The 13,754-nt window shown below is 49.2% G+C and overlaps 1 protein-coding gene across 2 annotated transcripts in view; it reads right to left on the bottom strand.

Moving 5' to 3' along the window:
• The window catches only part of POLA2 (DNA polymerase alpha 2, accessory subunit), a 134,065-nt gene that overhangs the window by 97,181 nt on the left and 23,130 nt on the right, over window positions 1-13,754 (bottom strand). For both annotated transcript variants that reach the window (XM_040328640.1, XM_040328639.1), the window contains exons 6-7: window positions 2,460-2,569; window positions 462-655 (exon numbers count right to left, since the gene is read on the bottom strand). In XM_040328640.1, coding sequence (XP_040184574.1) covers window positions 462-655; window positions 2,460-2,569 — 304 coding nt within the window. The remainder of the gene's footprint in view (window positions 1-461; window positions 656-2,459; window positions 2,570-13,754) is intronic.

Below are 13,754 nucleotides of genomic sequence, written 5' to 3'. Positions count from 1 at the left end.
GTTGAAAAAACGATGGGGTGTATGCTACATCGTTTTTTAAAATGTTTGAAAAACGTCGTTTTTTTTTCCCCATGATAAAAAATGACGTTTTTTTCCATCACAAAAAACGACTGTGTGTATGCGGCATAAGACTGGGATGCCATTCAAGTTGATTTACGTGTAAAGGCAGACATTTCAATACTTTTTGTAATAAAGTTTCAGGATTCCCTGAAAAAGGTAGGAGATTGAGAGCTGGTTTTATTTTTAGGCGAATTCGCACCTTTTATGCTATACAGCAAAAAGCCCATACATATCGCGAGTGTTCAAAGAGTTTGATCACATTAAGCATCTGCTGAACTATTATATAGGACACTACATAACACTGCTTTGGGACTCTGAATGACCCTAATGATAAGCAAGTAGCAATTCTGGACTTGTATTAGTGAATGCGAGTTCTGTGCAGAAAGCCCTATTCCTCTTACCATCCCGGATGTCATTTAGCTTCTGGAACATGTATTTATACGGTTTAATCAGAGACTCCTCTTGTAATGCGATACATTTTACTAAGGTGTTTCTGCCACTTCCACCACTCCATGATGTTCCCTGTACCTCGCCATAAGATGTCACCACTTCTCCACGGTTTCCTCGAGAGCTGTACTTCTGGGAGGGAGTGGCACTGTGGAGATAAGACAAGTTGTAGTCTAAATAAGTATGCTAACCGTGTGCTTCTAAAAATCATAAAAGCCGACCTATCACATAAAATGATAACATTTAACCCTTTCACTTACATAGACAGAAGAATTACATTAGTGGCAGCACTGAGATGAAAACAAACTCCTGGTCTCTATAGTAGCTGGGAGGTGGTTTACTTTTTTACAGTAAGCCGTTAAGCTTTGTAGTAGAAGTGATTCAGGAAGCTGTAAAGCCACCAGATAACATCTAACTGCATGCCTATTGGTGGTTTTATCCTGAGGCCAACAATGCGGCTGCTGCTCTAGAGGCGGCCATCCTCACCTCATAAAAATCTCTCCAGAACCTCATACACCGTCTGTCGCTTAGGGGGAGGGAAGGGGTAAATGTTTTGACCATGACCTTGCAGATCTTTAAAATCTCTAAACTATTACCACCCAGCACCCCAACTAAATATTCTCCCAACGCCCCGCTATGGGGAAACCCATGCCTACCAGAATTTCATCAGAGAACCGACGGGGGTACTGGTTTAAGAAAGGGGTAAAAACAATATCGCACCTATTTATAGACAATACGTTCCGTTCGTTTGAGGAATTCCAGAGAGACTTTGGACTCCCACGCATGGCCTACTTCCAATATCTACAGATACGACATACCGCTGCGGCACAATTCGGGCTGCGAAATATAGAGATGTGTACGTCTCCACTTGAAAACTTACTGACGGATCCCTCCCACACCAAACTAGTTTCCTCTTACTATAAGACTCTACTACACTCCATGACCGCTAGGCTTACCACCATTGAACAGAGATGGCGCACAGACATACCTGAGCTGACGGAGGAGATTTGGGGTGAAATTCTTCCGCTCCAGGTGCCCTCAGTCATCTCCTCAAGGGATAAGGTGATCCAGACCAAACTGCTGTATAGATCATATTTTACACCATATGTGTTATATAGACTAAAGAGATTATCCACTCCTGTGTGGACTCGATGTGGAATGGCCGATGGCACGTTCTTCCATCTGATGTGAGAATGTGCTCCGATCAGGAGGTTTTGGTTGGATGTTACAGCCGTCATCAGCTCTGTAGCTGAGATACCAAACATTTGTAATTATCTTAGATGTCTGCTGGGATATGTTGACGATGAAGCATTGTCCAAAAATGTGCAATCCTTTATACGCATAGTGATGTTTTTCGCAGAAAAAAAAAATCGATAACCGACTATAAAGTTCTGGCTTACCATTACCAACCAAGCAATACCACTATATAAGTTAACATACGAAGCTAGAGGATGTCCAAAGAAGTTCTCCAAAATATGGAACTCCTGGGTTACCTCAGATAGTACCATACCACCTGCCTCCTAGGGTACAACTCGTAATAGGGATATTATGGTCCGATTACTGACAGTGCCTACGCCCTGACTAGAGTAAACTATGCTGTGCGCTGATGTTTTCTGTGTACTATTCAACTGTATACCTGATTAACATATTGCACTATGATTATATGCCTGTGTACGGTAACTATTACGTGTTAGGTTTATAAAAAAAAAAAAAAAAAAAACAATAAAAAGTTAACCTTTAAAAAAAAAAAAAAATGATAACATCTGTGTCTGAATATGTGAAACCGGAATTTTCACATTGCCTGTTGGGGCATTTGTTTAATCTGCGTTTCAAACATCAGACTACAGTAGAAAAAAAAAAAAAAAAAAAAAGAAGAAGAGCTTCAGGGTGGGACAACCCAAAACTCAAGGGAAAGGGGGAATCGGGGGTAGAGAGTTTTTGAAGAACTGTACCTTGGTGAGAAGCTGGATGGTGAGAAGAGAAGATGGGGGCTCCGATTTATGGAGGAGATTCGTTTTGACTGAGGATTCTCTGGAGTGGATAAATTACGTTTCTGTGACCCCTGCAGAAATTTTTTTAAAATAAATAAAAGGATTTAAGAATGTCAACAATGCTATTCAAGGTCATCTATGAAATTGAAACACTGTACAGAATAAAACAAGCACTGAACTATGTCCAACTATGAAGTCATTTGGATTATGCTGTCCTATGAAATAAACATGGACATTGACGTGCCTCTATCGTCAGAAATATGGCCAGATTTTTGTTTCTCTCAACCTTATATCCACAAGGACATTTTATTGTCATGAGCTACATTGCTACACATAGGTCATATTGATGCTTAAGCCTATTCTTTTGTTTGTAGCGATGACCATTTCTGATAAAAGTTATACTAGATATGCAAATGAATGCATCCAAGAAAACTTTAGTAAAAAGTGCTTTGCTCCAGATAGCAATCCCATCGAGGCTCACTCTTTGAAAACCTGGAATAAAAAAACAATACATGGGAGACCTTATTTGCCCTCATTTACCACTACAAACTATCCTTTATAATGTTCCTTTTACCGCCAGGCACCAAAAACCCACAAATCTTTATGCCGCGTACACACGCTATCATTTTTCGACATGAAAAAAAAGATTTTTTTTCCAACTTCATCATTAAAACGACGTTGCCTACACAATATCGTTTTTAAAAAATGCTATAGCAAAGCACGGTGACGTACAACGGCACTATAAAGGGGAAGTTCCATGCGGATGACGCCACCATTGGGGCTGCTTTAGCTGATTTCCTGTTAGTAAAAGATGATTCACGCTTTTCTGTCTGTTACAGCGTGATGAATGTGCTTACTCCATTACAAACGGTAGTTTTACCAGAACGAGCGCTCCCGTCTCATAACTTGCTTCTGAGCATGCGCAGGTTTTTAACGTCGTTTTAGCCCACACACGATCATTTTTTACAACCCGAAAAACAACAACATTTAAAATGTCGTTAAAAAATGCAGCATGTTCGGAAAATTTTTTTGTCGTTTTTCAGAACCCGAAAAATTATGTGAAGCCCACACACACACCATCATTTTAAATGAAATTTTTTAAAAACGTAGTTTTTTTCATGCCGAAAAAATAGGATTTCTCTTCCGTTCATAGACGGACACAGCAGCTTTTGACCTTAGGGTTATATCCACTTCCTTCCAGGAGAGTTAGGCAGAAAAACATCACTTTAAGTGTTAACAACTCTTTCCTCATAACAGCTCCTCCCAGGGGGTGTGGTCCCCCGGGTATAACCCACACTCTGCCCCAGCAGCTCCAGTTTTTTTTCTGCCTAATGTCAGGAGAGGACATGGCCTTCTAGAGTCCCTGTACTCTGGATTTTTTTTGCGATTTTTTCGCTTTTATTGTTTGTTACTGCATTTTTTTGAATCCTGAGATTCTTCTATCAACTGCCGACTGGGTGACAGGCTGGGTCTTGACTCTTGTAGTCCCCCCATGTTCAGCCATCGAGCGTATGCCGGCCCTCAGCTCAGCTCTGGGTTTTCCACGACAGGCCCCATTGCTCCAGGGGCGGCCGGGGAACTACATGTTCCAGGGCACACATATGACCGGTCTCTATGGCCTTGTCACAGTGTGTCTGGCCGAAAGCCATGTTTAGCGGATGTTGGTTCTGTCCGGAATGCCTCCAGCCGGTGGTTGCAGGACGGGTAAGTAGTCCCCTTGCCATGGCAAGGTGGTATGGCTGGTGCTTCCCTGGGGAGGTCGACTGAGGGTCCGCCCTGCTTTCCTCTCTCCTTTTCCTCTCCCTCCTTCCCCATACTGGGTGGCGGCTGTGAGGGGGGGGCCTCCTGGGGTTTTATCGCCACCAGGGACCGTGTGTTGCGGGGGGCTGTGATTTTTTTACGTTTGGGGGTGCTGCTGTATGTGCTGGCCATGTGTGGTGTTGTCACTTTTTTTTTAAACCGCGTTTGGCCGCCATTTTGCCGCAGATGCGGTTTACATGGTCGGCGGCCATTTTCTTGTAGCCCGCATGGTGCTTTTTACCTCAGACGGCGGCCATCTTGAAAAAGTCTTGGCCTCTAGTGCCTGCAATAGCGCTGCAAAAGCCTGCGAATCATCCCTGAGGGACAGACACAGCGCAGCCAGCACTTCTCTGCATTCCTCAGCGTTTTCAGCTCTCTCTGCAACCGGGTGGGGTGGCGAGTTCCCTGGGGGCCCCTGCCTTCTGTTTCTGCAGCCGGGAGGTGACCGGTGGATTTGTCTGCTTTGCAGTACTAGGGTGGCACAGCGGTGGGGCATCATGGAGCCTGAACTAGGAGCTTCTTCCCCAGCAATGCCTGAGTTAACCCTAAGTGCCCCTGCCGCATCTGTTGGAGGCAACGACGGCTGTCCTGGAGGCGTTTCTCGCCAGGATTGAAGCGACAAGTGGCCAGAAGGAGGGTAAAAAGCGCCCCCTCCTGAGTCTGCTTCTAGGGATTTCTCTGATACAGAATCAGGCCCTACTATTGCGTCTGGCTCTGGTTATTTCATGTCAGATGATGCAGGCTTAACCCACGCGGACAGTGAGGATGACTCCGCTTCAGGGTCAGTGAATGATAAGGAATTTGTTGGAGCTCTTATTTCTGCGGTGCGCGATACTCAGAAACTTGAGGATTTGGCAGAGGCATCGGATGTGCCGATCCGTTTTGGGTTCCGCAAACCGCCCCGCACCGCAAAAGTGTTTCCTTGTATTCCATATTTGGACAAATTGTTATACAAGGAATAGGATACGCCGCAGAAAGTTTTTGCTGTTCCAAAATACTTTGCGACCCATTATCCCTTTGAGGTGGACTTTTTAAAAAAGTGTGTCTTTCCTCCGTCAGTGGACCCTCCCGTGTCCAGATTGAGCAAAGCCACCACGTTGCCGGTGGAAGGGGCTCCCGCCTTTAAAGGCCCCCGCAGACAGGAAAGTGGAGGCTGTGGCCCGCTCCATGTTCACAGTAGTGGGTTCGGCAGCAAGACCGGTTCTGGCCGGGGCTCTGGTGTCGCAGACACTGACCGAACGGGCAAAGTTATTGCTGCTGGAGGCGCAGGATGCTTCCGAGACCTGTAAGGACCTGGCTGAACAGTTGGTTAAGGGTTTGAAGTTTGTGAGTCAGCCCTGGATACGCTCCCCTTGCTTTCCAGGGCATACGCAGTGGTACTACGCCACCTTGTGTGGCTGAAGTGTTGGTCTGCGGACCAGTCCTCCAAGAAGGCCTTGGTGGATTTACCCTTTAAGGGTGAACGGCTTTTTGGGGTGTCCCTGGATGACATCATAAAGGATGCCACAGGTGGTAAGAGCACACTGCTCCCGCAGTCTGGGAAGGGCAAGGAGCCTCGCCGTAAGCAAGGGCCCTCCTTTACTACCCCCGAGACACGGGCGGGGGGCCAACTTTGCGGTTTGGTGGAGGTTTCTTCTTTCTTCTTTCCGACCGTTGGGTTTGCGAAGTAGTTTCCTCGGGGTACAAGATCGAGTTTCTCTCTTGTCCACCAAACAGATTTTTTCCTTCCAACCTCCAGCTTCCTCCGGATTGCCGGAAGGATTTGTCAGGGGCGGTCCAGGATCTTCTGGTCAGGGGAGGGATTGTGCCAGTTCCCTCAGCGGAACGGTTTCAGGGGTTTTACTCCAATCTGTTTGTAGTCCCCAAGAAGGAAGGGGTCCGTCCAATCCTGGACCTCAAGTCCCTCAATTGTTTTGTCAAAGTGCAAAAATTCAGGATGGAGTCGATTCGCTCGGTGATAGCAGCGCTCCATCAGGGGGACTTTATGGCGTCCTTGCATATCATGGACGCGTACCTGCATGTTCCCATATGCACAAAGCACCAGAAGTTTCTGCGCTTTGCGATCGGGGAGGACCATTTTCAATTTGTGGCCCTACCGTTCGGCCTGACATCGGCACCACAGGTTTTCACCAAGGTGCTCGCCCCGATACTGGCCCTGCTGAGGCAGCGAGGGATCGCTATCGTGGGATATCTGGACGACCTTCTCCTGAGAGCTTCCTCAGGCTCAGAATTAGAAGAGGACGCGTCTATCACGTGTCAGACTCTCCAAGAGTTCGGCTGGCTTTTGAATATCCAGAAGTCAGTGTTAGTTCCGTCTCAGCGACTGGAATACCTGGGGCTAGTCCTGGATTCCGCGGAGGCGAGAGTTTTTCTTCCAACAGAGAAACTTCAGACACTGCAATCAGCGGTGCAGCAGTTGTCGTCCCAGAAGTGGTCATCTCTTCGGTTCAGCATGAGGGTTCTGGGTCTGATGGGGGCCTCTTTCGAGGCAGTTCCGTATGCCCAATTCCACACCCGAGTGCTACAGAAGGAAATTCTGTCACGTTGGGACAAGCTCCCTTCGTCTCTGGATTACCAGATTCAGTTGAGTCATCTGGTCAAGTCTTCCCTGGTGTGGTGGCCGACGTCTCCGGTGCTTCGAACAAGGAAGTAGTTTCTGCCGTGCAATTGGACAGTGGTCACGACGGATGCCAGCCTCTCCGGTTGGGGGGGCATCTGGGGCACCCAGTCAGCTCAGGGGCGCTGGACTCAGGAGTCCCGCCTTCCTATCAATATACTGGAGCTCCGAGCAATCAAGCTGTGCCTTGCCAGGTGGTCCCTGGATCTGCAGGGTTGACCCGTCAGGATCCAGTCCGACGCCACGGCTGTGGCATTTGTCAATCATCAGGGAGGCATACGGAGCTCAGCTGCAGCGACGGAGGTCGCGCACATCCTTCGGTGGGCCGAAAGGTCCGTTCCGGCTCTATCGGTCGTGTACATTTCGGGAGTACAGAATTGGCAAGCCGACGAACTAAGTCGCCAAACACTAGACCAAGGAGAGTGGTCACTCCACCCGGAGGTGTTTCAGAGTCTGTGCCAAAAGTGGGGCACTCCAGACGTGGACCTTCTAGCGTCCCGTCTCAATCGGAAGGTGAGATGAGATGGCACCCCCGTACATACGTGGTGTCCTGGATTCTGCTGTTCTTACAGCGAGGAGTGGACCAGGCTCTCGCCTTAAGTACGGTTAAGAGTCAGATTTCGGCTCCAACTGTCTACTTTCAGCGACCCTTGGCAGCGCACTCTTTGGTGCGAACGTTTGTACAAGGGGTCCGACATGTGGCCCCTCCTGTGCGCCCTCCACTGCCCCCATGGGACTTGAATTTAGTCCTCTTGGTGCTTCAAGAAGCTCCCTTTGAGGACATTCGAGAGGATGGCAAAACAATGTCCTCATTGATGTGAAAAGCCGAAACAACCTTTAGAAGGAATGATGGCTGCGGCCGCAGCACCACTTTATCCTCATAGATGACCAAGTAAGGAGCCTTGCAAGACAAGGCCGCCAGTTCAGATACGTGTCTGACCGAAGTAATTGCCACCAGAAAAACCACCTTCTGAGACAAAGTCAACAAAGGAATCTTTTGAATGTCCTAAAACGGAGCTTCTTGAAGTGCCGAAAGAACTAAATTCAAGTCCCATGGAGGCAGTGGAGGACGCACAGGAGGGGCCACATGCCGGACCCCCTGTACAAACGTACGCACCAAGGAGTGCGCCGCCAAGGGTCGCTGAAAGTAAACAGCTAGAGCCGAGATCTGACTCTTAACCGTACTTAAGTCGAGAGCCTGATCCACTCCACGCTGTAAAAACAGCAGAATCCGGGACACCACGTATGTATGGGGGGTTCCACTTCATCTCTTCACACAGAGATGTAGGCCTTCCACGTACGATGGTAAATCTTTCGTGAAGTAGACTTCCGTGCTCGTAGCATGGTAGAAATCACCGAGCCCCACAGGCCTCGGTCCTTCAACACCTGGCTCTCAACAGCCACGCCGTCAAAGCCAGCGACTGTAAAGCAGGGTGAAAGATAGGACCTTGCGACAGAAGGTCTTCTCTCAGGGGTAGACGCCAGGGAACGTCTGCCACCAGATGCACCAGGTCCGCGTACCAGGGATGGCACGGCCAATACGGGGCGATCAGGATTGTTGGTATCCCCTCGGCTTCCACCCTGCGCAGCAGGTGAGGAAGAAGCTGCAGGGGAGGGAAGGCGTAAATTAGGCGATAGTGACCCCAAGGCGCCACCAGCGCGTCTGACGCGTCCACCCATGGGTCCCTCGACCTGGTCACGAATCGCGACACCTTCCGATTGAGACGGGACGCTAGAAGGTCCACATCTGGAGTGCCCCATTTTTGGCAGAGTCTGAAACACCTCCGGGTGTAGCGACCATTCTCCTTGGTCTAGCCTTTGGCAACTTAGATAGTCGGCTTACCAATTCAGCACCCTGGAATGTACACCGCCGACAGAGCTGGAACGTAGCTTTAGGCCCACCGGAGGATGTGTGCGACTTCCGTCGCTGCAGTCGAGCTTCGTGTGCCCCCCTGATGATTGACGTATGCCATGGCCGTGGCGTTGTCGGACTGGATTCTGATCGGTCGACCTTGCAGACACAGAGACCACTTGGAGAGACACAACTTGATCGCTCGGAGCTCCAGTACATTGATTGGAAGGCGGGACTCCTCTTGAGTCCAGCGCCCCTGGGCTGACTGGACACCCCCCCAGCCGGAGAGGCTGGCATCCGTCGTGATCACTGTCCAGTGACGCGGCAGAAACGATTTCCCGGTCCGGAGTACCGGAGAGGTCAGCCACCACACTAGGGAGGACTTAATCAGTCGACTCACCCGAATCTGGTAATCGAAGGAAGTTTGTTCCAACGTGACAGAATCTCTCTTTCTGTAACACTCGTGTGGAATTGGGCATACGGACCTGCCTCGAAAGAGGTCACCATCAGACCTAGCACTCTCGTGCAAAAGCGAAGCGACGCCCATTTCTGGGTCGGCAACCGCTGCACCGCCTCCGAGGAATCCAGGTCCAGACCCAGATATTCCAGCTGCTGAGACGGTACCAGTACTGACTTCTGGATTTTCAGCAGCCAACCGAATTCTCGGAGGGTCTGACAGGTGATAGACACGTCCTCTTCCAATTCTGAGCTTGAGGCAGCTCTCAGAAGGTCGTCCAGGAATCCCACGATAGCGATCCCACGCTGCCGCAGCAGGGCCAGAATCGGGGCGAGCACCTTGGTGAATACCCGTGGTGCCGAAGCCAGGCCGAACGGGAGAGACACAAATTGGAAGTGGTCCTCCCCGACCGCAAAGCGCAGAAACCTCTGGCGTTTTGCACATATAGGGATATGCAGGTACGCATCCTTGATATCCAAGGATGTTAGGAAATCCCCCTGATGGATCGCTGCCATTCATTGAGCGAATCAACTCCATCCAGAATTTTTGCACTTTGACAAAGCAATTGAGGGCCTTGAGGTCCAGGATTGGACGGACCCCATCCTTCTTGGGGACTACAAGCAGATTGGAGTAAAACCCCTGAAACCGTTCCGTTGAGGGAACCGGCACAATCACTCCCCTGACCAGCAGATCCTGGACAGCCCCTGACAGATCCTTCAGGCGACCCGGAGGAAGCCAGAGGTTGGAGGGAAAAAATCTGTTTGGTGGACAAGAGAGAAACTATCTTGTACCCCGAGGAAACAACCTCGCAAACCCAACGGTCGGAAAGAAGAGACCTCCACTGAGCCGCGAATTCGCAAAGCCGGCCCCCCACCCGAGATGTGCGCGGGGGCAGATCTTCATGCGGAGGCAGGCTTGTTGGGCTTGCGGTACCAGGGGCGCTTTTGCCCTTCAGTGGACGCCTTAGCACCATGGAAACTTTCCTGCCGCATTTGGCGGGCGAAAAAAACGCTTGGGGGCAGTAAAAGAGGGCCCTTGCTTACGGCGAGGCTCCTTACCCTTCCCAGATTGCGGGAGCAGAGTGCTCTTATCGCCTGTGGCATCTTTTATGATCCAGGGACGCCCCAAAAAGCCGTTCACCCTTAAAGGGTCCACCAGGGACTTCTTAGAGGACTGGTCCGCAGACCAACACTTTAGCCACACAAGGCGGCGTAGTACCACCGCGTAGGTGGAGGCCCTGGAGAGCAAGGGGAGCGTATCCAGGGCTGACTCACAGACAAATTTCAGACCTTGCACCAACTGGTCGGTCAGGTCCACGCAGGTCTCAGAAACATTCTGCGCCTCCAGCTTCTGCACCAGGGACTTAGCCCGTTCGTTAAGTGTCTGCGACACCAGAGCCCTCCGGCCAAAACCGGTCTCACCTCCGACCCCACCACTGTGAATAAGGAGCGGGCCACAGCCTCAGCTCTCCTATCTGCGGGGTCCTTAAAAGCGTGAGCCCCTTCCACAGGTAACATGGTGGCCTTGTTCAGCTTGACACCGGAGGGTCCACTGATGGAGGAGATACCCGTTTGAGGAGGATTTCCTAAAAAAGTGGGTAACGGACCGCAAAGTATTTTGGTACAGCAAAAACTTTCTGCGGCCGTTCCCATTCCTTGTATACCAGTTCGTCCAGATACGGAACACAAGGAAACACTTTTGCGGTGCGGGGTGGCTTGCGGAACCCAAAAGGGACCGGCATGTCTGATGCCTCTGCCAAATCCTCAAGTTTCTGAGTATCCCGCACCGCAGTGATAAGAGCTCCAACAAATTCCTTATCCTGCTTTGAACCTGAAGCAGAGTCATCCTCACTGTCCGCGTGGGCTAAGTCTGCATCATCTGACATGACAGAAACAGGGTCAAATGCAGAAGCAGCACCTGATTCTGCGTCGGAGACATCCCCAGAAGCAGGCTCAGGGAGGGGGCGCTTTTTACCCCCCTTCTGGCCACTTGCCGCTTCAATCCTGGCAACAAACGCCTCCAGGACTGCCGTCATAGCATCCAACGAGGCCGCAGGGGCACTAAGGGTTAACTCTGGCATGGTTGGGGTAGAAGCCTCAAATGAGGGCCCTTGTGGTTCAGACTCCATGCTGTCCCAGCTAAATATGCCACCTTAGTACTGCAGACAAAAAAACGAGAGCCACCGGTCACCCTCCCGGCTGTTAGAGAGCAAGGGACCCCCAGGGACTCACCACCCAGAACCAGGCTGTACCACTGTGCAGAGCTGAGAGTGCTGCCTGTGTCGTGTCAGGAAGAAAAAACTGCGGTGTTGGCGCCGTTATTCCAGACACTAGAGGCCAAAACTTTTCTAAGATGGCCGCCGACATGCAGAAAAACAGCATGCGGGCTACAAAAAATGTCCGCCGACATATAGAGCCGTGGCTCCGGCAAAATGGCGGCCGTACACGTGTAAAACACACCCCACAATAAAAAAAAAAAATACAGCACAATAAAAAATACAGTACCCCACAGCAGCACGGCCCTGCTTCTTTCTGCCTAGTCTCTCCTAGAAGGAAGGTATATAACCCCAATGTCAATGCTGCTGTGTCCGTCCATGAACGGAAGAGAAATGATCGTGTGTACGCGGCATTAGGGCTTGGTTCATCCAAAAGAAGAAATTCAAGTTTGCTTGCTCTAATTGATTATGTTATTTCTAAACGAAACACTACATCAGTGTTTCTCAACTCCAGTCCTCGAGGCGCCCCAACAGGTCAGGTTTTCAGGATTTCCCTCAGATGAAATGGCTGTGGTAATTACCAAGGCAGTGAAACTGATCAAATCACCTGTGCAAAATAATGGAAAGCCTGAAAACATGACCTGTTGGGGCGCCTTGAGGACTGGAGTTGAGAAACACTGCACTACATTGTGCGTATGATTACATTTAAAAAAGAGAAGTTCACCTTTTATAACATGTTACACCCATATTCATATTATGAATGCACCAGCCCCCGCATCTCCCTGTGTCTGCGGCCACAATTCAAAAAAGACGTGGCCGAGTCCTTTTTAAATGGAAAACTACATGGTACGTCAGCCTTTGCGGCTGTCAGCTTATAGTTTTCAATTAACTATCACAGCGTTGTGAGCTCCGTGGTAGTTCGAGTGTTCCTGTTAGAATGTACGAGGTACGAACAAGGCTCCCAAAACAAAAAATTATAAATGTATTTTTTTACCTGCAAAAAAAATAAATAAATTGTGCATTTATTATTTTTTGTCAAAAGGTGAACATATGCTTTAACCCTACTTTTAATCCTTTATATACAGACTTCAGATTTAAAGATTTGAACAGGTCTGCATTCAACGGGGATGATATTCATTTTACATTCCTCCCTCCTAACTTGGAAGCTCACCATACAACATACACACTTGGGAGGAGGAACTGGAGGCAGAAGACTGGACCCAAATTTGACAGACAACAAAATATAAATTCTCTTAGTGCGTTTGCCTTTGAGACAAAAATTGTAATACAAATAGCATCTGGTCCCGTCAGACATAATAAACCAAATTAACGGCCACAATGCTTCAGGGGATGCAGCGAGACTGGCACTTTTTACTACTTCTGGAAGACATGCTAATTGGTAAACAATCCATGGTCTAACATCTACAGAATGTTAAAAGCAGTCCTACAAAACCATATTCATTAAGACCAAGATGGGGCCTTACTTTAAAAAAACAAAAAAAACACAACACCACACAACCCCTGAAGAGCTCACACATACTGAAACTGGCAATTTACAATTTCGCTACAGCTAACCAAACCATACCCCTAACTGCTCAATGGTAAAATGGCCTTAAAAAAAAAAAAAAAAAATTATATGGTCGCCTTGGGTCCGCCATTACCTACCCCCAGATTGTGATCGTAGTTGCCTCACTCGCTAATAAAGTAGACCATTTGCATGCACTGGAGGCTCTGCAAAACCTTAACTATGCCCCTGACTCCTCCTCATTTGCACCCACCATGTCTCCTACTACATGTATTCTATCCTCTTATGACGTCACAGTCCCATCATGCTCCGGGTGGTGACGACATAAGGGGGTGGGGTCACCGGGATATATCCGCCCCCTTATGTCATCACCACGCGGAGCACGTTGGGACTGCAACGTCATAAGAGGCCCAAATAAATGGTTGCGCGCCCGGCATTACAGCGGGAGGAAGCGATGTGTCAACATCCAAGAAGAGAAGAGGGAAGTAGGCGACCAGGAAGACCGCCCCCCCCCCCCCTCTAGTAAAAGAGCTGCAAGAAGATAGCAGAGAAGCCTAATAAAAGACTTTTAAAACCTGTGTGGCGTGTTTTTTTTTTCCCCTCCAGGTGAATGGGTAGGGGTACGATGTACCCCATACTCATTCACCTAGGGTGGGGGGGGCCCAGGATTTTGGGGTGGTCCGTTTTTTTATTTAAAATTTGGCGTGGAGTTCCCCCTCAAGATTCATACCAAACGCAGCTGACACAGTGCACTGCGATTACCTGCGGTTATATGCAGATAGCTGCGCCA

The sequence above is a fragment of the Rana temporaria genome, chromosome 11 (genome assembly GCF_905171775.1).
Source record: "Rana temporaria chromosome 11, aRanTem1.1, whole genome shotgun sequence".
In the NCBI taxonomy this organism is placed as follows: Eukaryota; Metazoa; Chordata; class Amphibia; order Anura; family Ranidae; genus Rana; species Rana temporaria.
Note: the sequence above shows the minus strand (reverse complement) of the source record. Positions and strands in the feature narration are given on the sequence as shown.